Genomic DNA, 27,530 nt, shown 5'->3' with positions numbered 1-27,530 from the left:
AATTCTGCCTTTGTCTTCATCAGAAAAAAAAATCCAGCAACCAAAAATACCCCCCCAAAAGCCAACTAAACAAAAAACGGGATGATTTACATTTATTGAGAAACTGGTTTTCCAAAGAAAAAACTTCTTTCAGAAAGCTCAGGGTCCCTGCAGGACTGGCCCCCCTCAATGAAGCAGCCAGCCATGATTTCTCCCTCACTGCAACAGGAGTTGTACTCTTCACAGGTAACCTGGATTAGGGAGAAAAACTAATTTGACAGATCCCAGAACTTTCTTCTCTCAGTGAAAATATCCTGAAACTATTCTTCTATACTTGCACTGAGAAAAACCTACATCTCCTCTATTTTTAGCTCCTGATCCCTGGACAGACTTAAGTACACGAAAAAGGTTTTTAAGTTCTCTCTTTAATTCTGAGAGAGGCCTAATGGTTGTTAAGTAGCTATTCATCTTACAAGAAGTAAAAAAAAAAAAAATCCCTTTGTAAATCATATTAGTTCCTCTTTCTGGTCCTTTTAATAACCTATGTTTTTCTGTTCCATTATGCCATTATAAAAAGCAATAATTATACAAGTAAGAAGAGAGACAGATTTTCAAGTTATTTATTGAAACTTTTCCCTGCCATAAACCTTTCAAGCATTTGCCTGTCACCAGCACAAAAAAAGCTATCATGAAGCACTACTTCTAACCATCTGGATCCAAGTGATCAGTGCTTTGTTGTAGTTTAGAAATAATGACAAAAATTTACCAACTGCACTAGTCCAAAATCTCGTGTTCTTTCTCAGTGCATAGACTTGTTTGATTCTCAAGGCAAATAATCTTGAAGATTGGGAAGGAACTTTAAAATGTAAAATAGCGAAGCTTTTATTTTCCATAGAATCACTGTAACCCAGGGCTATGATTAATCTAGTATAATGCAATACAAATGTTATATTTCTTTATTCTGAATAGTGTGCAATTTATAAGCTGGCTTTATGGTAGTGCTGATGATACTGAAAAACCTCACGATGACTAATTTTTTTTTTTTAAGTATTTTTTTTTCCTTCCCGTTATATGTATAAAAAACATCCTGACACAACAAGGATGAGCTGAATTATCTTTAAGCCAGCAATATGGCTTTCATTTGATGTAGCTCCAACAGAAAACCACTTTAGAAAGTGTGATTTGACATAATGTGTTTTAAGAATCGAATAACCCAACTGAGCATATAGGCTTGGCAGATGTAGGCTATATCAAAGAAACAGTATATACTGTCCTAATTGCCATCATAATCTCTGAAAAAAGCTGTAGATAGGCTATGGAATATTTATTGTTTTATTTTCAACCTGAAATTTGTTGTGCTGTTTTTTTCCCTATCTGGGTAGCTTTTGAAAATGAACTATTAGAAGCAGTACAATAGTATTAGTACTATTACAGGCATAGCTCTGCATTTCAGTTTTCCAAAAATGCTATTGCCACTCTTATTAAAGTTCCAGTATGATCCTTCTAGCATTTTTACCAGATTCAAATTATACTGGATTAAATTAATTTTGAATTTACACTATTACTATGTACATAACACTGGAAAGTTACATTAAATATTAAACACCTCACTAAATGAATGTGCAGTTCTTCTTAATAGGCTCCAAATTATCATCACTAAAAAGGGTTAAATCTAAATCAGATAAAATTCAGTAAAAATCTAGAAAATTTTCCATCTTGTCTCTTAAAGCTTAATGAGTTTATTACCCTCAAAGACTGGATAATTCCAGCCTTTATACCTGTAGATCTTTAAAGATGCCCTGCATTTAAAGGACTTATGGGAGAAGCAGGCCATCAGATCACTTGTCAGGTGACCATTTCCTCTGCTTCAGAGTCACCAAGCACAATGCAGTAGGAACAGTTTGCACTCTGCATTTCTCCTAAAAGCCTTTTATGAGAAGGATAGCTTATACAGGAAAAAGACCTGCAGTCACCATACTTTTAGAATGAAGTGGACCACCCCTATTTCCCCAAACTCCCCAAGCAGCTGGAAGCTGTAATAGTGTCCACGGCTTCTATGGCAGGGGGGATGCTGCTGGCTTTTCTAAACTCATTCAGGTGGAATATATTTGTCTCAAAGAGACATGAGTTTTGATATCTCCTATCTGGATCCAGAGCTCAGCTTTTTCCTTCTTCTGGTTTATTTCTTCTTTCTTAGAGTTCTGAAAAGGTTAAATAACAAGGATATGTTCCTTTTTTTCCATAAATGTGTATTTTCCTTCTCAGAGGGTTTATAGGAATAGTGTTCTTTACCATGCTCATCTTGTCAATCTAGATGTACAGAAATAAATCTTGCTATCTGAGAGCATAAATTCATTGTATGTCCTTGGGAGGGAGTATTACGAATGCTCAATGACTAAATGCCACAGAAGATGTACAAAGTTAAAATCTTCCCTTGTAGAACATTAAGAAAATGCTTAGAGAAAAGTCTCACAGAATATGGATGTTACAGAATTTACTATGGTTTACCCCAAAATTATAATTGCAATCAGTAAGATTATCCAACAAGTAGATGCAGGATGTCTGCCTGACATGCATCTGTTCTTAAACAATCAATGTCTCTAAATGGCTTTTGTGAAATTTTTTATCTCAGAATTTCCCAGAAAATAGAGATAAACAGTAGATGGTAGATGAAAGTGCTTATGTGCACATGAGTTACAAAACCCAAAGCCTCAAATATCCTTCATCTTGTTCTTTTGCCTGTTTTTCCTTGCCAGACAAAGCCATTTTTAGGATTGAACTTCTGAGTTTAATAGCTGCAAGGGAGGTCTTGAATGAATTCTGACTATTGCTGTTTTTTGCTAATAATCACATTTTTACCTCTGTCAAGCTCTAGATGATGTGGAGACTCGATTCCTGGCACCTTCCCAGGTTGTGTCTGACCAGGCTTTGACAGTGGGCTCTGTGACTGCCATACATCACTATCTGCAAAACAACTACAAGCTCCATTAAAATGCAGTCACACCACTGTCCTTTCACTCACAGCACTGACCCTCATACTTGCACTACCTCAGACAGCAGCTCTAGCATGACTGCTTGGATTACATCTGATGCTCACTCCTATACTTTTATCTGTATAAATCATACTACTGTGTCCTCTAGGATGACATACTCTTGTTTCGTCTCTAATATTTTTTTCTGGTTATGAACTTTAATGTCTGGACAGCCAAGAAGGTGAGAAACTGAATCTATTTGCAGAACAGACTTTAAAAAAAACAGCAGGTACCCAAATCTTGGTTAACCATTATCAGTCCACATTATTTCCCTACAATAAGAAAACTCAGGATGTATTACAAAAAATAGTAGTGCCAATTGTCATTCTGTTTATTTGCTGCAAGACAATATTCTTATTTTTTCTTAAGCAGGCAGCTCATGCTGAGTATTAAACCCAGTAATTTCTTTGGAAGGTACCAGGGGAACATGGGCTTCTATTGGCTTTTAAACAGCGTTCATTATCATGAATAGAAATCCACAAGCAATGAGCAGGGCTTACCAAGGAACCTTGAATTTGCATTAGCTATCACATTGGCTTCACAGCTCTGTTGATTTTAAATATACCTTGGGCTTTGTCCCTTGATTTAAAGCATGAAATCTGTGATTAAGTTACACAGTTACGTAGCTGATTTAGTATAATATCCCCACTTGAAATGTAAAAGCTCAGTTCAGTTGGTGGTAGAAGGGAGGGATATGTGAATGTGAACTACGAGTTTTCTGCTGTCATTTGTAATGCTGTGTAAAACATGACAGACAAAAATCATGGCACTGAGGAAAAACCTTTTATAATGAGCTAGTGATAGATTATTCACTTCATGTAACACATAGAAATCATACAGTTTGGGAAATATTAATAAAGAATAATTAAAAGAAGATGTTGCACCTTCATTAAACCTTTCTTCAAATGATGAAACCTAATAATTATCTTTTGTGCTCTGTCAATCATACTTTAATTGCTGGAAACACTACAGAATCATTTTTCAGTTCAGTGAACAGTTTAATTGCTTTGAAGTGCTAGTACCTGTGTGAGCTGATGTGGGAATGGCTGTTTTACTCATCAGTGAAAATAAACTTCTATCTCCTTTGTATTAAAACGCTCTGTTTCATTTGCCCCCCTCCAAAATCATCAGTAAGAATGACATTGCCCTATCAAACTGATTTGTACCCTAGACCAACCTATCTTTTCTTTCTCAGAGTCCTGTACAGGCAGATTTGTGATGAGTATTGTTTGGTGTAGTGGTGGAGAAAGGATTTAGTATTTGGGGAGTGCCATTAAGGACAGGCTGTGGTTGAAATAATGTTCCGGAGGGATGCTGATAGAACAACTTTGAGATTAGAGTCACCATGGTCATATGAGAGTTTTGTTTGAGACCTTCTGCAGTGACAGCTGGGTCAACAGATGTGCAAGAGGTGAGAAGCTACCGAGTGAGTTCTGTGCTTTTGTAGAATTTATTGCTCTGAAGCCTTTACCCTGAATATACTTGCAAGGCTGCTCTACCATGAAGCCATGTTCCCATCACTAATGCATCCCTTCTTATTATGTCTTTGCTGATAAAGGCAAAGCAAATACAATAAGGCCTCACAGATGCTGTCCATGGAGTTCCCTTGGTTTGTACCAGTGTGCCTGGAGAACAACTTAACATCATCTTGGGATCTGGTGCCGAACACAGCAAAGGGGAAAATGTGACACTTTCCTTTAACCCTGAATATGGTGGATATTTATACTGAATTCCCAGTGGTATGACTCAAATTGGAGACCACTTGATGTTCTCATAGAATCACAGAATTGTCACGCTTGGGAAATACTGTTAAGATCACCATGTCCAACTTTCAACCCCCCAAAAGATCACCATCCCACTAGACCATGTCCTGAAGTGCTTCAATTTGCATGGTTTTAGAATACCTCCAGGCATGATGACTCCACCATCTCTCTTGGCAGCCCATTCTAGTGACTGACTACCCTTTTAGTAAAGAGATTCCTCATAATATCTAGTCTAAACCTCCCTTGGTGCAACTTCAGGCCATTTCCTCTAGTCCTGTCATTATGCACTTAGGAGAGAAGACCAACAGACACCTCATTGCAACCTCTTTTCATGTAGTTGTAGGGGGTGATAAGGTCTCACCTCAGCCTCCTCTTCTCCAAACTAAACAATCCCAATTCATAGAATCATAGAATCATAGAATCATAGAATCATAGAACCATAGAACCATAGAATTGGCTGGGTTGGAAGGGACCTCGGAGATCATCAAGTCCAACCCTTGATCCACTACCGCTGCAGTTCCCCGACCATGGCACTGAGTGCCACATCCAGTCTCTTTTTAAATATCTCCAGGGATGGAGAATCCACTACTTCCTGGGGCAGCCCATTCCAATGCTTGATCACCCTCTCGGTAAAGAAATTCTTTCTAATGTCCAACCTAAACCTCCTCCGGCACAACTTAAGATCGTGCCCTCTTGTCTTGCTGAGAGTTTCCTCGGAAAAGAGACCAACCCCCACCTGGCTACAACCTCCTTTCAGGGAGTTGTAGAGAGTTATGAGGTCTCCTCTGAGCCTCCTCTTCTCCAGGCTGAACAGCCCCAGCTCCCTCAGCCTCTCCTCATAGGATCTGCGCTCGATCTCATAGGATCATTCCCTCAGCAGCCTCATTGCCCTTGTCTGAACTTGTTCCAGCAGCTCAAAGTCTTTCTTGTAGTGGGGGGCCCAGAACTGAACACGGTGCTCAAGGTGTGGCCTCACCACTGCTGAAAACAGAGGCACGATCACTTCCCTTCTCCTGCTGGCCACACTATTCCTGATACATGCCAGGATTCTCTTCTCTTCCTTGGTCACCTGGGCATACTGCTGACTCATATTCAGCCAGAAATCACACAGCACCCCTAAGTCCTTTTCTATTTGGCAGCTTTCCAATCACTCTTACCCAAGCCTGTATCACTGCTGGGGGTCGTTGTGACTCAAGTGCAGGACCTGGCACTTGGCCTTGTTGAACCTCATACTGTTGGCCTTAGCCCACTGATTCAGCCCATCCAGATCCCTCTGCAGAGCCTTCCTTCCTCCCCTCAGGCAGATCAACACTATCACCCAACTCGGTGTCATCTGCAAACTTGTTGAGGAAGCACTCAATCACTTCATCTAGAGTGTTGATAAAAATATTGACCAAGATTGGCCCTGAGCCCTGGGGTACACCACTTGTGACTGGCAATCAACTGAAATTAATTCCATTCACCACAACTCTCTGGGCCTGGCCATCCAGCCAGTTTTAACCCAACAGAAAGTACAAGAATACATTTGTCTATGCCATGAACTGCCAGCTTCTCTAAGAGAATGCTGTGGGAGATGGTGACCCAGGCTTTACTAAAATCCAGGTAGACAGCATCCACAGGCTTTCCCTCATCCACTAGGTGAGTCATCTGGTCATAGAAGGAGATCAGATTGCTAAGCACGACCATGTATTTGTAAAAACTCTTTTTGTTGCCCCTTAATCCCTTTTCTGCTTCCTAGGACTGGGCCTGTTCCATAAGAAGCAAGTCTAAATCCTAGGAGGATCCATGAGAAGGATTGTCCTTTATCATTCTGAGTACTGTGAAGAAGCTGGGTTCAGGATGCAAGGTACTCTCAAAATGTTGTAGAATAAAATTCCCACTGAATTAGCCTCTGCTTGATGTGAGAAATAGGAGTTCCCAGAACTGGGTGGATGTCCAACTAATATTAATGCTGAAGGGTATAGTTCCTGTCCTAGCAATTTTAGCTGTGCAGCTTTGAACACACAGTCTAATGTATAAAGGAACTACTAAAATTTGTGCACTGAGGCCACTCACTATCTCTACACTTTAAGTAGTGTATTTTTAAAATGCATAAAAGTAGGAGTTTACCAGGAGAACAACGTTAAAAACAAGAAACACCTGCTAAACTTTTCCAGTATTGCTAAATTATAGTTTAGATAGGTACCATACAAAAAAAAAAAAAAAAAAAAAAGAGAAAAAAAAAAAAAAAAAAAAAAAAAAAAAGCCATACAGGAAAAAGTAATTGTAATGATGGCAATGAGATAAAAATTGTCCTATCTAATCAGTAGGATATTTTTCAGTTTCTTGGAGACAGATTTTTTATGCAACATAAAGACCAAGTGGAGTGAAGTAAAAAGCAAATAGGGAAGGAATGGGAAGGAGAGCTCACTGGAGGACGCAGTTGGAAAGTTGGAAGCACTTAGTGTGAGATGACCAAGGTATGTGGAAAGCTCAAAGTAAACCATAGGAAGGGACAGAGGAATGAGACTAACAGTGATGCACAACGGACAATTAAATGGTGACAGAAGTGCACTGTATTTAGATAGTCAATTAAATAGTAGGATGTAGAGTTATATGTGAAAGACTTGGTTTGGGAATATGATTTGGGTGGAAATGACAATACAAGCTGGTCTTACTCTAGACAAGTTTTGTTTTTGTATTTTCCTGATAATACTTATTTGAATGCAAAATGCGTGGTGGAGCATATTATTTTTTGTTTCATGAGGATTCAAAAATAAATTGATTTAAAAATAAAAATTACAAAGCAAAATGGTCACATTGTGGTCTAGAAATTGTGCAAAATCATGTAATAGCTGAGAAGGGATTAGTATACCCCTGCAAATAGAAAGCAGAGAAGAGTTTAGTCTTCTGGTTCTCTATTTATTTGGGCTGGAACACAACTTACTCGTTTTGAAAGACGTTATAAAACTGTAGTGTACTTTTAGAAATCAATAGCAACAAAATTTTCAAAACTTAGATACACTTATCAATATAACAGGCTGGCTAAGATGTCATTTGATTAACTTCTAAATCTTCATTTTGGCATATTGAGCTTGTTTTATTCCTAACTGATCATTTTTTTGTTGAAATGGCAATTACAGTTCTATCACTTTCTAAATTATTTCCCTTTTCTGAGGCCCATAAATGCCTCCATACAGATAAATTCAATCTGTCTTTCATGTTTTGGTATCAATCATGCAGAAAATCTTCTTAGTAACACATTTATATTTTCTCAAAAAAACTGAGACCTCTTGGAATAGTCAGGTCACTAACTTCAGTGGCTCTGCAATTTGTATTGAAAAAATAAATATGTTTAGAATCTGTGTCTTTTTGTATGGAAAACTAATAACCTTTTGGATTTTCACAGTGTTTACTTCTGTTTACTTGTGTGGAGACTTTCAACAGAAAAGTGTTTTCTCTGAGGGTTTTTCACTCAGCATTCTTGAGGCTCCAGCATACTGATAAAGCCTGTGAAATGAGTGTTTTCCAGGGGAACTAAAGCTATTTACTTTCAAAGACAGACACACCAGGAAAAATGTGTGATGCATGGCAATTGCTCAATTTCAGTTAAATCTAAGAATTTGAGGATTAAGCTGATAGGCTCAAATCACAGCTGAAGTGGAGAGTTATTTCAGTTAGATGTGATGTTGCTTTGCAGGCCATAAGTTAAAGCAAAAAGTTATGTTGCCATCATCCTTGCCTGAAAAGGGATTAAGGTTAGCTTCTGGGAGGTAAATCTTTGGCTGTCCTTGTTTCTGTTCTGCACTCAGAGGTTGACTCTACTCTTGTGAATTTTAAACTAGGAAAATATGCTTGCTAATTCTGATTTATTTAGATAGAATAAACATAAGTAGCCACAACTACTGAATATTAAGGTAAAATACATCATATCAGAAAGGAATTCAGCTCATTAAAGGAAGTATTTTGTTTAAATGTCTGAGAGATTATTTTTGCCTGATCTCATAGAATTATTTGCCTCTGAAGGCACAGTAGTTATTTTTGGTAGTTGAAGCTGAGCCATTAATCAAATATTCTGATTTCTCAAGCCCATGAAACACCATGACTATCTTATTCTTACCTAAAAGCTCAACATAAACACATAATCCTGACTAAAAAGAAAAAAAAATTAAAGTAAAAAAAAACCCACAAAAATTATAATAGCAAAAACACGAATAATGAACACTAAATAATGACCAATCTACTGAAAGTGGTTCAACAAACAGGGTCTCTCTTCCCATAAAACATAGAAAGTACACAAGTTACCCTTTCAAAACACAGGCCCAAAGGAGGACCATGAAAGTACTTAGACAATTTCTAAAAAACATTAAAACAGGCTATGTGGAGCAGAACTAATCAGAAATTTTTATGCATCAAGATGTCATCCATATGAGTGTTTCCAAATAGATTTATCAGCTCACATCTGTGAGGCTGTAAATCTCACATGCAAACCAGTGCTCTGCATGGACAGACACTTGGTGTGTGAGTGTACTGAGGACTGGTGTTGTACAGCATTGGGCTATACCCAGCCTTTGCTTAGCTTAGTTGAAATATAAGTATTTTGTGATGAGTTCTTAAAGTGTTTCTCAGAGCAAAGCAAAAAAATTCCCCTTCTCTTTACTATTTTTACCCATTTATTTCCTCAAAAAAAGACATACCCCCTCTCAAACTGCCAAACATGGGTGATTCTTCTATGCTCCGTGGGATGAGCAGGGTGTAGATGGATGAAGATGATGCAGAACATTTCCTGCTCTTGCTATACATCCCTGGCCATTATGATGGAAGCACCTGGCAGAGTTTATTAATATTCACTCTGCTGGGTCTGAAGGAACCTGTCTGGAATTGCCTTGTATACAGGCAGCCTTCAAAGAGAGGCCATGGTAATTATTCTTATCAGAAAAGGTAGGAAGTTCATGATGATTGAAACTTCAGGCAGGTCAAGGCTGACGGGAGGGTGCAATGAAAAAGTAAAACATTGAAGAGTGTGTTTAGGCAAAAGTAAAATTTTCATTTTCTAGAGGGACAGGCATCTAATATTTACAAGTTTAAACCATATATTTGGCAAATGCTTCTTTCCCACATGCTGGCTGTGGGGCCAAAGGCACTCACTGGTCTGACCTCAGGAAGCGTGGCTGAGCCTCTATGCACATTTGATCTGCTTGAGCTGCATTGACCACCACGCTGGCTCACTACAGTGGCAAAGCTGAGAATGGGACCCAAACATCCTGATTCCCCATCCCTAGCTTAAGAAAGAGATAAACAAAAAGCCAGCACATTCTTTCCAATCTGTTTTACAACAACTCTGTAGATTCTAAGGGGTGTAAATTAATTTCATTGTCTACATTATAAATGTTTAAAATATTTTTATGCTTCTAAGTGTTTGTTTCTTTAACTGGGGACTAAATAATGTAAAACTTATTCAGGGGAACAGATGAGAAAGGTGAGGAATTATTTTGTTCATTCATTTTACAAAAATGCAATGACATGCAGGGAAGCCTAGTACAGAGACACTAAATCTGTGATAATAGTGTTTACATTTTCACCAGGTTCCCATGTCGTATGAAGGTGACAGAATGTAAAAAATAATTAGAAAAATATTATGTAGTCATTCAGGGGCAACATGGTTAAGACTCTGAACAACACTTTGGAAATCTGAGAAAATTGAGTGCCAGGAAAAAGAGAGAGGAGGAGCTGGTAGCAAGGCCTTTGCAAGGACTCATACAATAGCAGGAGATCAAGAAACACCTCTACTATGCTATTGCATATATTAAATATAATATAAGACCATGTCAGGAAGTTTCTTACAATTTTTGATTTCATGACATGCTTTTATTACTTTCTGCACTCTTTCAGTCACAGGTTATTAGACATACAGCAGCTTCAGAAGGTACAACACATTAGTATCTGTCGGGTATGTTCCCCTAATGACTTTCTTAGCTTGCTCAAGTACAAACATCTCGCACTGATATTTATCAAGTGAACACAATTTTTTACTTATTCATTTGTCTTAAGAATGAAGAACTTCCTGTTTCCCCTGAAAATGAAAGTCCAAAATGTTCATTCCATTAAAAGTTAAATTTTGCTTGGTGTCAATGCTATTTAAAATGATCTGAATAAAATTTCTTTTTAAGTGAACTCAGCAAGCTGCAATTTTTCAAAGTACATATTGGTCTTTTTGACACACCTCATGAGTCTAATTCTGCCAATAATAGAAGAGTCAGTCTGGTCTGCCCTGATGTTGACAGAAAAAAAATTTACCAAGAAGAGCAATACAAAATCCGATTTGATTACAATAATAAAGTACTATCAATCCTACCATGTGTTTGATCAGTCTTGCTATTTGTCTTATGCAAAACTGGGCTTAAGTTACATGAAATTAACCAGGAAAATATTTATTCCTTTTCTATACATCTTTTTCCATGCTGAGTACTTGTTGAATTCTCACACAAAATAATTAAAGTATATAAAGATTCACTGATTCAAACAGATTTGAAATAAAATTATTTTAATTTTCCTTTAGCTACTTATAGGAGGAGATTTTTATGAGATTTAGCCAAAGTATTGGTTGGTAAATTGATTTAAATAGTGTTTGCATAAATTCTTACAAGAAATATAGCTATTACTAACATTTTTGCTTTTGTATAATGAACTTGGTGCAGCAAGAGGATTATCCTGAGGCTTTTTATCTGTGGCAGTTGCTGTTATTTATGTTTGAAACATGATTCTATCAGACACTAGAAACAAATCTGATGATAGGCTGAAAACATGTGTTGCAGGGGTGGTGAAAAGGACAAGAGTGAGAAATAAAATATCCTTGAGAGGTAAATATAACTAAATATATCTAATAGAAAGAGAACTATATATTTTTTTGAAACAAGTGTGGTATATCTACAATGTAACCAAAACTGGGCCTCTCACTATACCTTTTCTTTCTGATAAAATTTTCAAAAATACCTGTGAAGACATCTCACTAAAGGTGATTCATTATTGTGGAACTCCCATCTAATGCTTATTTTTACTGTAGTTACATCAGCATAAAATCACAAGGTTGCAACTGTGAATTTACCCTTGAAATTCCAGACAAGCACTAACCAGAGTCTGATCTGAGTTATGACACTATAAATGTATCACATTAGAAATCATTGGGATCACATGCTCTACCAGAAAACACTGTTTGCTCTACTGAATTCTTAACTACTGAACCATCACTTTGCTCTTATTATTATGGTTATTTATTATAAAAGGCTGAAATTTTAATAGAAACTGTTCCCAGGCAATGTAATGTAAATATGAGTGCCTGTATATAACTCATTCCAATTAATTAGCTTGTAAATAATTTATTAAGCATTAGTTGCAAGTGATTTTTTTTTCAAAATCTATAATACTTTAAGCTTTCAACTAATTAAATGGATGGCACCTTTGTCATTTACAAGGGAATTACAATAGTAAGTTATAGTCCATTCTGAGCCAGTTTTTCCTCCATGATCGATTAGTGCCATTTGAAACAAGTTCAGAGAAGTTATAGGACATGCTCTGGGCCTGAGCTGGGTTGTCCAGATGCTAAATGAGCCGAGTAAGGAAACCACTGTGCCTGTGCATAACTCAAAAATGCTTTTCCTGCTGCTGTCAGCTGCTCCACATGCTGCTGATTCTACTTCTGGTAAGGAGAAGGAGTTTGTTGTAGAGGTGCAGAGGCCAAGCCGTTTTTCAAATATCAAAATGTGTTTCTCCGATATCAAATACCTGCAGAGGTGACTTTTTAGCTTTCTGCTGTGAAACCACAGGAATAAAAGGAGGTTATTTGCTTTCCTTCTATTCCTTCCAATTTGAAGCTGTGGCAGGCACCTGAAAACCGCTTGATATTACTGATGACTTTTATTCAAATGATTTCTGGCCTGTTGGTGATTTGTGTGCGAGATGAATTTATTAAACATGAAGATCTTTCTTCCTAGGAGCTTGTTTCCTTTGAGGCAAGATGGGAAAGTGCATAAGTGTGTTGCTTTCTTCACAGCATGGCTGAGGGACAGTCTAGATTAAAAGCAATAAGAATGGGTGTAGGCTCACTAGCAGGGAACACAAGTACTTTTAGCTCACTGCAGTCAGAAACTGTTTAATGCAACAAAGTCTGACTCATGGATCCAGCAAAATCTGCGATAACCAACAACTTGTTTTTTTTTCTAAAAGAATCAATGGAAACACAGATGAAGTTTTCATGTATACCAGCTATCTCTGATTATCAGTTAACTGACATGAGTTATAAACTCAGGAGTTACATTCCAAGTTAGTGATTATTTTATATATATATATATATATCTCTATCTACAACATATTATCCCATGGCCTTGTATAAGGGGCAGTGGAAAACCTATATGGAAAAGCAAGTGGGTGAGAAGCATAAGACACTGAGCAATTTTAAGTCAGCTATTTCACTGTCCCAATAGGTGGTTTTTCATGACGGTAGGAGATACTTCAAATGCAGCATGTCTGGAATTAGAGTTCAGATGGGCAATCAAGTTATTGTGGCATAAAACATTTTCACACTTCAGCTGAGCCATAATGACTGTTTGTGGGTGTGCCTTTGGTCCCCAGAAAATGACAATGCAAGAAGGAACAACATCCTGATCTAAATGGTGGATGAAGGTGTGCAGGTGGTGAACGTGATGTGTATGTGTGTGTGCAGCCAGGTAGTCAAATGATGAGTCTAAAACCTCCTTAAATCCATGCCTGACTTAATTCAGACTGCAGGCTAAACTACTTCACATTTCCTTACAGCTGGTCTGGGCTGAAAGCAGGCAGGAGGACAGCTGCCATCACTCAGCCTATGTGCAGTAACCTGTTCCTCCAAATAGAGTATGTGAATTTAGAGAACTAATCCTACCACCTAAACCCACAGCATACATCCTGCTTAGTCACTTCCTTTGCAAGCTAGAATTAGAAATGGAGAAAGAAATATATTTTTGGGTCATCTAATCCAAAAATGCAGACCCACATACACAGATTCAGAGGCTCCATTCTGGCAGCATCCTGGGCTCTGGCAGCAGATCTGTCTTTGTTGAACACTTCCCTTTACTGACAGCCTAAGGGCTGGTCACAGGGAAAACGAAAAAGAGACAATATTGTGTTCAGCAAAAAAAAAAAAAAGAGTCCTGCAGAAGGTTATTGGCAAATGACTTGGAGAGATTTGGAAGGAGATTTACAGCTAAATATGAAGCACTGCAAAAAATGTTAAGATCTAAATTTAAGTTTCTTTCTCCATCTAATACTATTTTTCAGACTGCTGGACTCACAACCAATTTTCAGTGCTGAACTGACTTCAGAACATTAGCTATGCCCATTTCAAATGTTTTTCTATTTGCTCTGCTGCTCTTAGTGATGAAAGAAAAGATCTTTTTTCATCATCATCCTAAATCCCTTTAGGTGCATATTTGGAAAAGATTATAGATTTCTTTAGAAGTGACCTTCTGGGGTTATTTTTGATTCTAAGTCCAAGGACATGTTTTCACACATGCAAAGTTTGTCCTAATTTATCATTTAACACTTTTCATGCTTAAAATACCTTTCTTTTCCTCAAATGTAACTGGGTCCATTCCAAAATGACACCTTTGCTATTAATCAGCTCTTTTTCCTAAATTATTTTTCATAACTCAGAAGAACAGCTTCTTTTAGGACTTCCTGTTTTAAACTGTTTATCTATCTACATTTCACAAAACAGAGGCTGATGCCAGATAGCAGAGCACAGAACAGGTAGAAGGAGACTGAAATCCTAAGTATTCCTAATTGGTTATTCACTATATATTTTATAGTATTCTTACTGACTGTCCAGTTTCACAGCTATTGGTGGTTGGAGTGGAAAGTAAAACTTATAAGAACTGGCTTATAAGTTCTTATAAGAACTGAATCTACATAAGTACACTGAAGTGTAAGTGTAAAACAGGCTAAATTAAAATTTGCATCATAAACAGGTTTCATATTGTAACAGTACCAGCCAGTATTGATGACTGTTTGGGTAAAAACGGTGGAGGAAAGATGCACAGTTTATAATTATCTCTCCATGTGGACATCAATTGCATAAGATTTTTTTTTAAGAAATCCTTTGTAGAGCAATCCTTTATCCATCCATAGTGTTTTTTTCATTCACTGATCTCCCTAGGCTTTGCAAAACAAACAAACAAAAAGTTATTATCTCACCATAGCAGGGAGGAAAATGAAGGTGAAGCAGGCTCTTGCAAAGCTTGAGGAAAATGAAAAAAGGATGAATGAAACCACAAGGATTTTACACCACTGGCAATCTTGGTTCTGAGTTTAAAGCCTACAAGACTGTCAGCTTCTTGGCTAGAAGGTCCCATTGTTCTAGAAGGTGGAAGTCATGAGGATGACTGGTTCCACTGCCCTGGCACTGGGACAGGCAGCTTCTGACCAAGACAAGACACATAAGTAGATTTCCTTGGCCTGTCCTTGCTACCACTGTGTCAGGGCTGGGGGGGATCATTCATGAGCACAAGGGTGCAAGGTAGAGCACGCCACTCTCTATGTGCCATGAGCCAACTCCTCCCAGCACTCCACAGGCTCAGTGATGACAGAGAGACTGGAGCTGGTTCTACCCATGCCTTAGATGTGTGGCTCAGACTTCTGAATTGCCTTTGGAGCTATATCTGCAACAAAATGCATTTCAACTAATTCCCCAACATAATCCTAGGAAGGCTTGGAAGCAGTGGAGTGCAACTGTGGTTGTGCCAATTCCAGACACTCACTGTTAATGAACTCTTCCTCTGCTGCTTCCTTTTTAGAAACTTTCCTGCTTAGGCCTTTGCTAGATGAAAAATTCTTCTCCATCATGCTTCATTATATACTGTAGACATATGCTAAATATGTCATGCCTGTGGGGTGAAACGACAGCACTGAACAATCAGAGGCTAAGATACTGTGCATTAACTTCCCCACTTAGCTGTCTGCAGCAGGAAGTATGACACAATAATTAGTGCGAAACCTACCAGTCTTGTTAAATTGTGGTCACCCTTCTTGCTAATGGCACTTCAGCTGATCAGGTTTTAGCCATGGTGTGATAACCTTCCACTCTTGTCTGTGACATATATTTACAACTATTTATCCATTATGAAGTTTCAACTTCCTACAGATTTTGAGTACCAGATTTTTACAGATATCCCTTATATCTTGCACAGGAGAACCTTTTCCTTCAAGAAAGAGAGACAATGTCATCTATTCTACATCACATGTTAAAAGATGAGGGGATTTAGGTTGTAGTAGTTTCTCCTGTGCATAATGCTGTCTAAGATTTATAAATTCAAGGGGGCCTTGTGCTGGCTGAAAGGACACAAACCCTCCAATTAGTAGTAGGTTGAAATTGTGTTTGCAGCAAACAGTAGACATTTTTTTCACATACCCTGTTACTCCAGACTTGGTGTTTGTTCAGCTGTGACCATCTCTGACTGACTTCTGTTGGCTTCAGTGAATGGTTTTCACAGTACAGACATGATTAAATGTGTGTTAAAAGGCAAGCAGGGATAGTGATTCTGAGCATCAGAAGTGATTTCTGCTCAGAGCAGAAGAATATGAAGGCCAGAAAGACAGGTAGAGTACTGGAGTCTAAAACTGTGACTGATCCTTCTCATAAGGAATAATAATAATAAAAAAAGTAAAATTATCTTTCAAAACAATTTTTACTGCCTCTCTAGAAGAACTTAGAACGCTAACAACATGATGGGCACTTCATGAAAGGTGTAAGCTCAGGCTGAAAACCCCAATATTTCTTAGCCAAAATTTCTCAAGGAAAAATCTTTCCATCAAAAAAAGTCTTTAAGTCCTGAATCAGCCTATAGAAGATACACACGGAAGACAAGGACTGGGGATTATGGAGGAGCATGTGTTAACTAATAAGAAAGTTCTCTATTCTAGATTCTTACTTAATTTTTAAATGCTCCAGTTAAAAAACAACCAAACAAAACCATACTATGTTTTCCTTTCCTGTCTACATTTCAGTAAATGTGAAATAAAAAATGACAACAAATTTTAAAGTACATTTAATTTCCTTTCTAAAATCACCAAGTGTAGTGAAATACATTTAACTTGTTTCTCCTTGGTGGGTCCTATGCTCAACTGGTACTACAGTGTATGAAGAACATGGGACCAGGTACTAGTTACAAAACATCACAGTGCTGCTGTGAGCTTCTTTTGTTAACCCAGACTGTTGTTTCTCTGTAATTACTTGTAGCAACTGTGTAGACAGACATGGCATGGTTATTTCTTACCAGCTCATTGCTGCCATCCTCATCAAAATCCTCCTCTATCCCATCAGTCATCTCTTCTCCATCCCCATCTGCATCTGGCCCTCCTTCAATTGGCTCTTCTGTAGAGTTATCTGCATTCTCTGATATGCATTCCTCTTGAATCAAATCAGCATTATCTTCCATTTGTTTCTTTTGAGCTTCTGTAAGGAAAACATACTCTATAGAGATTCAGTAACCTTCCTTATTGGTGGCAAATACAAATTCTCTGAGGAAGAAACCTGAGCTTCCCATCTCCAGATGTCCTAGCTTTATAAAAATCAGCATTAATATCTACCAGGCAAATATGATCAAACCCCCTGTTTTCAAACTTTAATGCATCAATCAACCATATATTAATTTATCTGCAGCCAATGATAAGTACATAAATGTGTATGCTCTGAGAAGTGGGAAGCTGTTAAATGCCAATAACTCAACAAGGATTTGCATAAGTTGGCTGTGCATTTATCTCAAAACCCATACGGATCATCAACAAATCCTTTTAGACAACTGAACATATTTGTTTTACAGAGTAAAGTAACAGTTGCTCACCACTGGCATTATGTAGCAAGGTAACTGGAGGGTTTCCTAGAATTTCTGTGAAGTAATGAAAAGAAAAACCATTTCCACAGAGTCCCAGAGGATCTGTTCTGTTTAGCCTTGTGCAGATAGCTGCATTGTTGTGGTTAGGGATTGCAAGACTCATGGATATGCTGAGGAATTTCATCCTGCCAGCAGTAATCCAAATGAGGATTGAAAGAAGAATGACAAGAGACAGACTGTCCAGAGGAGTGCTTGGAGGAATCAGTCTTATTCCTATGCACATCAGGAGTCTGGATGAAAAGTTTTAGGAATTCAACGTGAATATGGGCCAGAGAATTGGTTGCCTGTAGCTAGAATACCAATGTCTTTTCAGCCTGAAGGTGACAATACCCATAAAGGATCAAATTTCTAGACCAAAATAATTTCTTTCTTTTTTAGATTGAACACTTCTCTTGAAGAGAAAAATGAATTTGTAGATTGTCTGTGAAGCTCTTTATTTTTCATCTCTATGACTGTATGATTATTTCACTGTAAGTTACTACTACCTGCATATAATATTTAAACCTGCTCATATTTTTCTGTAGTCTTAAACCAAGAGTTTTCTTTATCCTTCTACCTCTGCACATTTATTTTGCAACTTACTTTCATCTCTTCAGTCTTTGTTAGTCTCTCATCCCTCATTTCCAAGTTCATTTACTGAAAACATGGAACAAGTAAGCTTTTCTTCCTTAGCCACATAATTTCTTGAGAAAGACTCTTGGACTCGAAGAATAAAAAGCCATCTTATATAACTGCTTTGACAGTACTTTAGTCATGCATATTAGCAGTACATTCAGGCCATAATGTCTTGCTAAGGTGCTCTATACAAAGCTCTATACCCATGCTACTTATAAGTCACTATGTTACTTGCCTTGTTGTGCAACGAAATGTGAACTGAATCAGCTATGTCTACTGTGTCCTGCTCCACTACCTTCTGCCTTGAGCTGCTTCTGAGTTTAACTGAATATACAACTGAATAAACTTCAGTCATTGCTTTCAAAATGTATTCCTGAAATTGTGGATTTACTACATTTAAAAGGGAAAACTTTTAAGATACAGCTTAATTGTCTGAATAAGAATGTTGGCTGAGTTTTTTCAGAGGAGTCTCAAATACCAGCTCAGCATCTAACCCTTTTGGGCCTTTCTGAGAAGCTAGAATCAGGACCCTGCCTTCAGCACCTACCTCTAATATTACATAGAGAATATTCTTGCTTAACCGTTTTTTTTCACGTCCGAAAGCTTCCTGTTCCTGGCTTTCTGATTCAGATTTTTAAAAAAGAAGGAGCTATTCCTGCAGTGTCCCTAATGTACAGGGAGTCCTCTTTTCCATATTCTCCCTATTGGCATGGTCACAGGTTGTTGTGAGGAGAATTTTCATGCAGCTGTAGAGCAGTAACCACTGTGTGTACTGAGTTTGTCCAGCTTGTCTGTTTAATCAGTCACATTTGTCTAGACGTGTAAATTTTAAGATTAATAATTAAAACTAGTCATGAAAGAAATGCAAACTTTAAAAAATCCAAAAGGACAAGATGATGGCTTGATTTTTGTTTTGTGTAAATGAGACATAGATCTTCTCTCTTGTCCCAGTCTTAGTGAAGCCATATCACCTGGCAGAGGGAAGTAAGAAATAATATTGCCAAACCATAGAGAAGGAACAAAATCATCTCACATCCAATACAGTAAATGAAATAGTACAGCTACTGATGTAGCTTTATCTTATACTGATCTTTTAGATGATGAAGCAATCAGCTGCAGACTAATCACCCAGTCTTTATCAGCTCAGGAGATTTAAATGCAGAGCCAGGTTTACTGTTATCTCCAAGGTGTTTTTCTCATCACATCTTCTCTCTGATGAGAGTAAAGGAATGTTTTGCACCTGATATTTTAAAACATCAACAATTTGAAACCAGTTTTTAATCTCTGAAGAGATTAGTCATTGCTTGTCTTCAAAAAGCGTAAGAGTATGATTTAATACAAATCAAAGTTTTCCTCTTTGAGTTGATTTCTATTTAAATGAGTTTACTACAGTCCTTTAGCAAAACTAAAAATTGGATATCAAAGTACAATGACAAGCAGGTTGTTTTGCATAGTAATAGATTTTATATAAAAGCTCCCAGAAGTAGGGATGTGCCTTCTCAGATCATTACAGTACACAAGTGATTTAATGGAGTGCCTTGAATTACATCTTCGCTGATTATACCAACTTTTTTCTAACTTAGATAAAGAACAAAATAGAATATAATCAATGAATATTGTGTAGGTTCTAATGGCCTACCTTAGACTTGGAAAAACACACATTTTGTAAGACAAACTATAAGAGCTGAGGTATTTGCTGTTGGTGGTTGACTTTGAAAATGACTGCAAATAAATAGTTTTTTTTTAAAGAGCTGTTTTTTGTTGTTGTATTTTTTTCCCTTTTAAATTGTTAACCATAAAATATTTTCTTGTAATATTCATCCCAAGGAAGACATTTGTTAGAGTTGCTTCTGAATGCCAACATGAAACTTCTGAGGTCAGAGAGATACCTCCACAGTAGATAAGGAAATAGAGCAGGCACTTGTGAACAGGAGGGATCTGGATCTAAATATCTGTTTTTCCTGTGTCAGGTTCACGAACTTTAACTCTCACCAATGTTTTAGACAGTTTTAATGAAGCTGTCTTTGGTGTCCTGTTGCTTCTTTTTGGCTTCAGGTGACTGATTTGACTTAGGCAAGGACAACAAATCTGAGTGCCCAGACACCCAGGCAGCTACAAATTCTCAGGCAGGATTTCTTTCACACATAATACATAAAAAGTTTTCACCAGAGCATGGAGGGAAAAAAGAAAAAAAAGGAACATTGAGATTTTCCATGAGATAAAGCTTCCTTTTCCCTGCTGGCTCTGATCAAAATCAGCTCACCAGCACACAGCTCCTGTACAGAGATGTGCCATTCATTTTTAAGAAAATCATCAAAGAAATACCAGAGACAGTGGTAAGAATTGAGATTGTTTGCTATATGCACTGTGGTGAAAGTACACCCTTATAAATATCTTATAACTGCTCAGCAGGACTTTAAAATGCTGCCAGGTGAGATTGTTCAGCTAACTAAATTATCACTTCAGTGATAGACATGAAAATCTTGATTAGCTTAAAAAGTACTGTTGGATTTCATCATTCCCAAGGTTTGCCTCAAAACAAAATATTGCAAGTTAAATAAAAGCTTAACTGGAGGTGTGGCCACTTTTACAGAGGTACTACAGCTTCACACAGTAGCTTAGCTTGGTAGGGATTTCTGAAATCTCCAAGTCCAAACCTGCTTCAAAGCAGAACCAAACGCAAAATTTGGTCCAGGTCCATGGGGCTTTGACCCAGTGAGCTTTGGATGTCTCCAAGGTTGGAGATACTGCAGTCTTTTGAGGCAACCTGCTATACTGGTTGGTTGTATCTCTTTTCCTTATATCAAACAGAAGTTTCCCTCTCTGAAACTTTTGACTACTGCCTATTGCACAGGCAATAGTTCCGTCTAACCATCTAACAGACCATCTAACAGTTCTTAATGTGGATAGAAGAGGCATCTCCAAACTCAGCAACCTCTAATTTAATTCTGTTTGGTCAATTGTTTTGCTGATATTTTCTTTCCAGAACATCAGGGAAGAATTTTTTTTTTCTCTAGTAAACCATAAAAAAACAATACTTGAAATGATGTTGCATGAGCTGTGAAGCTCATGTGAGCTAATTTATCCTCCCAATAGTTCTGTCTGAGAGTTAATTTACCTTTTTTCGGGCTTCCATTATGTAGCAAAATTTCTGGAAGGCTTCTGTTTTCTATGGTCTGTCTGTTTGACTGATAACTAGGTTCTAATTTAATTAATTTCATTACAAATTGCTTTCACCCACCTGCTTCAGCTTTTTGCTGCTTTTCGATCTTTTCCAGTCTCCCTAGCAAGGAGTCAATTTTTGTTTTGATTTGGGTTAGTTCCTTCTTGATTGTTTGCAACTCATCTGATTTCACTGTGAAAAGAGAGCAAAGATGCAAAACATTAAATGAATTATACTTTCAGCTTCCCCCCATGAACAAAACACTTTATTTTTTTTTCCTTCCCCTTTTGTATAAAATCTACTCTCTCATTTCTGTCAGTATTTTTATAGATTTAACTTCCAAAATGAACATTCTTAGTTAAAATAGCTGATTCTATTCAGGATTCTGAATAACAGGATTCTAAGCCCTAATGGAAAGGGGTTATGTGGTGCACTGCTCTGTAATAAGCATTTCAGGCAAAATATCTCTAGGGTATTCTTAGGAAACCCAACTAACATTGACTGAAAAATAGCCTATACTTGAAAGAATGACTCAGATACGACAGACAGTTCACAGTCTTGCAATGCTATTTAGCTGGACTATTTTGTAATAGCAGTGACAATAAAAAAAGATACCTCAAAGTAGCAGCAGGTATTTTTCAACAAGAGTGAATGGTAGCATAGGGCAGCCAGGAGTGCAATGCTGTGTTCTGGTCAACAACTTCATTGCAGTAATAGTTAAGTGTTACTGCTTCAAAAGCTTTCAGTTCTGATAATTTCTTGTTCTTTTCTCAGTAAAGGATGGCATAAGGAAGTACTTATTTTTGTGATCGCATCCAGGGACATGGAGGCAATGCCTATGAATTAATAGCCAAAATTTCCCTCTTTGCTGCATTGAATTACTCTTAATTTATGCTCACTACTGCACTCCCATTGTCTAAAGTAACCGCTTTAGAGGTGTTTTGGCTTCAGAAGAAACAAAACTTCAGCCCTCATGAGTGAACTCACTATTATGTCATTATCAGGATATGTTTTTATACTCAGAAAACAGTCCAAACAAATCCACTTGCACCCTGTCTGTACAAGGATATCATACTGATGAGACGAGAAAATGGCAACCCTGTCCTTAGCATGGGAGAATAAAATAATATATAAAGGTCAAGCGTAGATAATACAGCTGTCACTCTTACAACTCTTGTAGGAAGAAACGAACTTAAACTGTGAGGGGCTGGCAATGGAAGAGCACTGTATAGCATTACTCCTCCATTCTTACCAGTGCTGAAGGAATATATGCAATGACTTTGGTGTATGTATCCAAAGCGATGGGAGGACCCTGGGTAAGCCTGGGAAAAGGATGTTCTGTCATGGAGAAGGACATGTACTCTTTCTGTCCAAAGGGTCTTTTGGTTGCTTCTTCCCATATCAGGCTTCTTCATTGACTTTTCAACATGTATCTCATCATGGAGTCTCATAGATTTTTTTAATTGAACAGTCAAAATCTGATGAAATGCTCAGGTCTGTGAAGCTACTGTCTGCTTCAATGGTGGTAAATGAGCATGTGTTTTGTTCAAAATCAGCCTTATTGTAAACTTAGAGTACATTCACTGAGGCTGAAACCAACACTTTTTATCTTAGGGTTTTGGGTCATGTGCATGATAGTTACAACCAGACTGCTAAAGGCAGCAGGTTGCTACATGATGTAATGAAATTGTTTAGTCATGTGTTCATATTGAGAAATTGGATATCTCTTACTGTCATAGGCTGAAACCTTTGATCTCATATTGAATGAATGATAGGACTTAGAGAACAAAGCTTAAAATTAAACTTTGTGCTAGACCATTATATGCTATATAGTTTTTGACAAAATTATTCTGCATATTTATAGAGCAAGGCTTTAAAATGTTCTTAGAGAAGTAACAGGTTACTGTCCAATCCCCCAGCTCTGTACCAAAACATTCAGATTCTGACAACTGTATATTTAGAAGGTTACTGCTTCCCCAAGGGCAGTGGCAGGTCCATTCTGGAGGTGCAAGGCAGCACAGATTCCAGGCTGAAATGGTGTGAATCTGTCCAGTAAGTGTTTATAGCAACCTGCTGTGAAGCCAGCTGGCAACACATCCTGTGCAGCCAAGCTGTTGAGCTATAGGTGCTCCGTGGACTGGCAAACAACAGGCTTGCCAAGGCTAAAAGGTGACACTGCAAGGACCTAATGGTATTTGTTCCCACTGAAAAAATAGTTTCGGAAGAAGACTGCACCAGAGGGAACACTGATACAGCAGTGATTTTTCAGTAACAAAAGATGGTATAAACAACTGAGGAGTTTTATTAATGCATTGCAAAATTCTCCTATGCCAAAACTATTTCTTCAAGCTTTGGTCATTCATCATTAGTGGGGTGATTCTATCATACTGTCAATCATTTCAAGTTAACACTAAAAATCTGTACAAATTCAAAATTCCCACCCTAGTTCCCACATTGTGGTGAAGTTTTTAATTGTATTAATATGCAGGGAGTTATACAGATCTTCAGAATAATTCTCCTGGAGAAATTCCACTCTCAGTTACATTGTACTGCACATTTCTGCAGTAAGCAGCAATTACTAAAGATGAATTATGAAGTGCCCTGAGGGACAACAAGCTGAATATGAATGAGCCAGCAATTCATACAAAGGTGGCCATCAACATCTTGGGCTACATTGGTAGGAGTGTTGCCAGCATGGTGTAGGGGGGATCTCTCCTCTCTGGTCAGCACTTGTGAGGCCACATCTGGAGTACCATGTCCAGTTCTGAGCTCTCCAATACAAGAGGCAATGAAGAAGACAAAGCCAGACTCTTCTCAGTAGTGACCACTACCATGTAAAAAGCTATTGGCACAGATTTTAACACATGAAATTCCACCTATAACAAGACATTATTTTTTCTTTTCATTTTATTTGTACTGTAAAAGTAGTCAAATACTTGCACAGGTGGCCCATGGAAGCCATGCAATCTCCATCCTTGGAGATATTTAAAAGCTATCTGGACACAGCCCTGTGAAACCTGATGTAGGTGGCCCTGCTTGAGAAGAAGAGTTGGACTAGATGAGCTCTAGAGGTCCCTTCCAACCCTAACCTTTCTGTAATTCTGTGATATAGAGATTTGGAAGTGCTTCAGGCTTTTTAATCACAGTGTTATGACAAAGAGAGAATGTAATGACTTTAAATGCTGTTCGCTAGGATTCCTGATTTGAGTAAATGTATTCTCCTTTAAAACTTGGATCTTTTTTTTTTCAAACTGATCTCAGGCAAGAAATGGTTCTGTTGATAAGCATGAAAACAGAGCTATATGTGCTCAAAATACTTGTTCATCTGTTTTTGAGTGAGAGAACAAGAAAAAAAAGTAGCTTACTGCTGGGTTTTTTTGTTTGCTTTTTTTTGTTTGTTTGTTTTGATTTTTTTGTTGTTGGAGTTTTTTGTTTTTGTTTTTTGTTTGTTTGTTTGTGTCTTTTTCCCCTATTAGCAGGTAAGCAAAGACGAGCAGGTAACAGAAAGGCATGTACAGAGAGGGGAAGAATTTAGTAATGAAATCACTGGCACCAAAAAGCCTAAATATCTTGAAATTGGAAGGTATCTATTCAGTCAACTGGAATGCAGGGAGGAGTCACATGATTCTTGAGGAATCCTACATTAGAAACAGATGAAACATAATTGTAATGAAACAAAGTCCTACACTTATTAACCAACAGCAGAACTCCTTAACGTTGAAACTCATCAGCAGAAAAAGGAAGATAGAGAATTATCCTGGGGTGTAGTTGTAATCTCAGACTGACAATAGGTTATCACTCTAATACAGCAGTGAGAAGGAAAACGCCGTGCTAGGCTGTGTCAAATGGTGTATTGGTAAAGTTGGGGAAGTACAATGCTATACAAAGACCTGGTGAAAGCTCATCTGGAAAAATGTCCACAGGTTAAACCATGGAGTTCTAGCAGGGATGTGGGGAGGAGAGCCAGGAAGATGACCATAAGAATGGAAAGCCTGTACTGTGCCAGCAGAGGTTTTTTGCCTGATGCAAAAGAAGGTAAAAGGAAATAAAACTTTTAAGCTAAGACAATGTTGGTACAAGAAATGGATATGAACAGATGCAAAACAAATTTAAGCTGGAAATTAGAAGAAACAGAAGCAGACAAAAGCCAAACCCTGACTAGTTTTGAGATGGAGCTTAAAGGATCAGATGATGTGGCTACTTGCAACAGTAGAGAATTAGATTCTGTGACCCTTTCCAGCCTTCTGCCAGAATGCATCTTTCATTGAAGCATATGGCACCAAAGGAGGCAAACTGCATCCAGCTCAAAGCAAGAGATTTAAAATTGAGGTCAATCACATTTTTAGAAATGAAAGTGTTACTGTTGATTTACAGCTATATTTGTGAAACTTTTTTTGTCATAACTACAAATTGATTCATCCACAAAGCATGATTGGAAAGAAATGTCATGTATTTTTATTTAAGCCCTTCAGGTTTAATATGAAATATTTCATCATATTGTATTACTTTAGATTTCTCTGAAAAATGGGTTAGCTTGATGAAGCTAAATATAAACTATACAAGTCAAAATGAATTAATTTAAAGGCATGGTTCAGTACCTATTATAATATTTTAAGTGTCTACTCCTTAATCTCAAGCACACAGGGTATTAAAAATTTCATTAGTGTTTTCCTCCTGTTTTCAGATATGTGAAATGGAAGTGCATACTCCAAGAGCTTAAATTTCTATACTGTCAGAAAAAGTGAGGTTTTCCCAGTTCAAAATAGCAATCTGCATCTGATGCTTCATACCATTAATATGAAAAACTACTATGTGTAGTTTCCAAGCCATAACATGTTTCATTTTGTCAGTTACTTCTAATAACTTAGAAAGGTTGATTTTTTCCTAGTCTTTGGAGTTAAAAAGAAAACAAAATATTGCCAACTGATTTCTTGTAAAATTATACATTGAGGTAAGAAGTAAAATAATCCTAATTATTTTTTAGTTTTGGAAGCAAACTTACTACACAAATTTCCACTTTTTAATAGAATAAGAATCTACTGCACTGGAAGACATTATTTTTGCAAATATATTCATCAATAAGCAAAGCATTTTTGGTATTATATTTTTATAACATCATTAATGTGTGCCACAACAAATTGCTGGGTGGCAAAAAAAATGGATGGATGGTCAAGCCCAGAGAGCTGTGATGAAGAGTAGAATCCAGTAGGCAATTGGTCACCAGTCGTGTTCTCCAGGTCTCAGTTTTGGGTCCAGTTCTCTTATCAGTGATCTGGACAAGTGAGTTGTGTGCTCTGTCAGTAAAGTTGTAGATGATACTAAGTTGTGTGGGAGTGTTGATCTGCCTGAGGGTAGGAAAGCTTTATGGAGGGACTTGGACAGACTGAGTGGATGGGCCAAGGTCAGTTGTATGAGGTTGAGCAAGGCCAAGTGCCAGGTCCTGCACTTGGGTCACAACAGTCCCCAGAAGTGGTGCAGGCTTGGGGAAGTGTGTGGAAAGCTGCTCAGTAGAAAAAGGACCTGAGGGTACTGCTTGACAGCCAGCTGAGCATGATACAGTGTTGTGCCCAGATGGCCAAGAAGGCCTACAGCATCCTGGCTTTTATCAGAAATAGTGTGACCAGAAGGATTAGGGAAGTGATTGTGTCACAGTACTCAATGCTGGTGAGGCTGCACCATGAGCACTGTGTTCAGTTCTGGGCCCCTTGCTACAAAAAGGACATTGAGTTTCTGGAGTTTGTTCAGAGAAGGACAATGAAGCTGCTGAATGGTCAAGATAACAAATGCTATGAGGAGCAGCTGAGGGAATGGGGATTGTTTAGTTTGGAGAAGGCTGAGGAGAGACCTTATCACCCCTTACAACTACCTGAAAGGAGCTTGTAGTGAGGTGGGGGTTGAGTTCTTCTCCCAAGTAACAGGTAACAAGATGAGAGGAAATGGCTTCAAATTGTAGCAGGGCAGGTCTAGATGCATATTATGAAAAACTTCTTTACTGAAAGAGTGGCCAAACATTGGAACAGGCTGCCAAGGGAGGTGGTGGTGTCACCATGCCTGGAGGAGTTAAAAAAACATGTGG

At 37.8% G+C, this 27,530-nt stretch overlaps 1 protein-coding gene across 6 annotated transcripts in view; it reads right to left on the bottom strand.

The window, feature by feature from the left end:
• RALYL (RALY RNA binding protein like) overlaps nucleotides 1-27,530 on the bottom strand; it is a 389,580-nt gene that overhangs the window by 4,185 nt on the left and 357,865 nt on the right. For all 6 annotated transcript variants that reach the window (XM_071737864.1, XM_071737862.1, XM_071737860.1 and 3 more), the window contains 2 exons: nucleotides 21,533-21,646; nucleotides 17,059-17,237 (listed from right to left, as the gene is read on the bottom strand). In XM_071737864.1, coding sequence (XP_071593965.1) covers nucleotides 17,059-17,237; nucleotides 21,533-21,646 — 293 coding nt within the window. The remainder of the gene's footprint in view (nucleotides 1-17,058; nucleotides 17,238-21,532; nucleotides 21,647-27,530) is intronic.

The sequence above is a fragment of the Heliangelus exortis genome, chromosome 2, assembly GCF_036169615.1.
Source record: "Heliangelus exortis chromosome 2, bHelExo1.hap1, whole genome shotgun sequence".
In the NCBI taxonomy this organism is placed as follows: domain Eukaryota; kingdom Metazoa; phylum Chordata; class Aves; order Apodiformes; family Trochilidae; genus Heliangelus; species Heliangelus exortis.
This window is presented reverse-complemented; position numbering and strand designations above follow the sequence as displayed.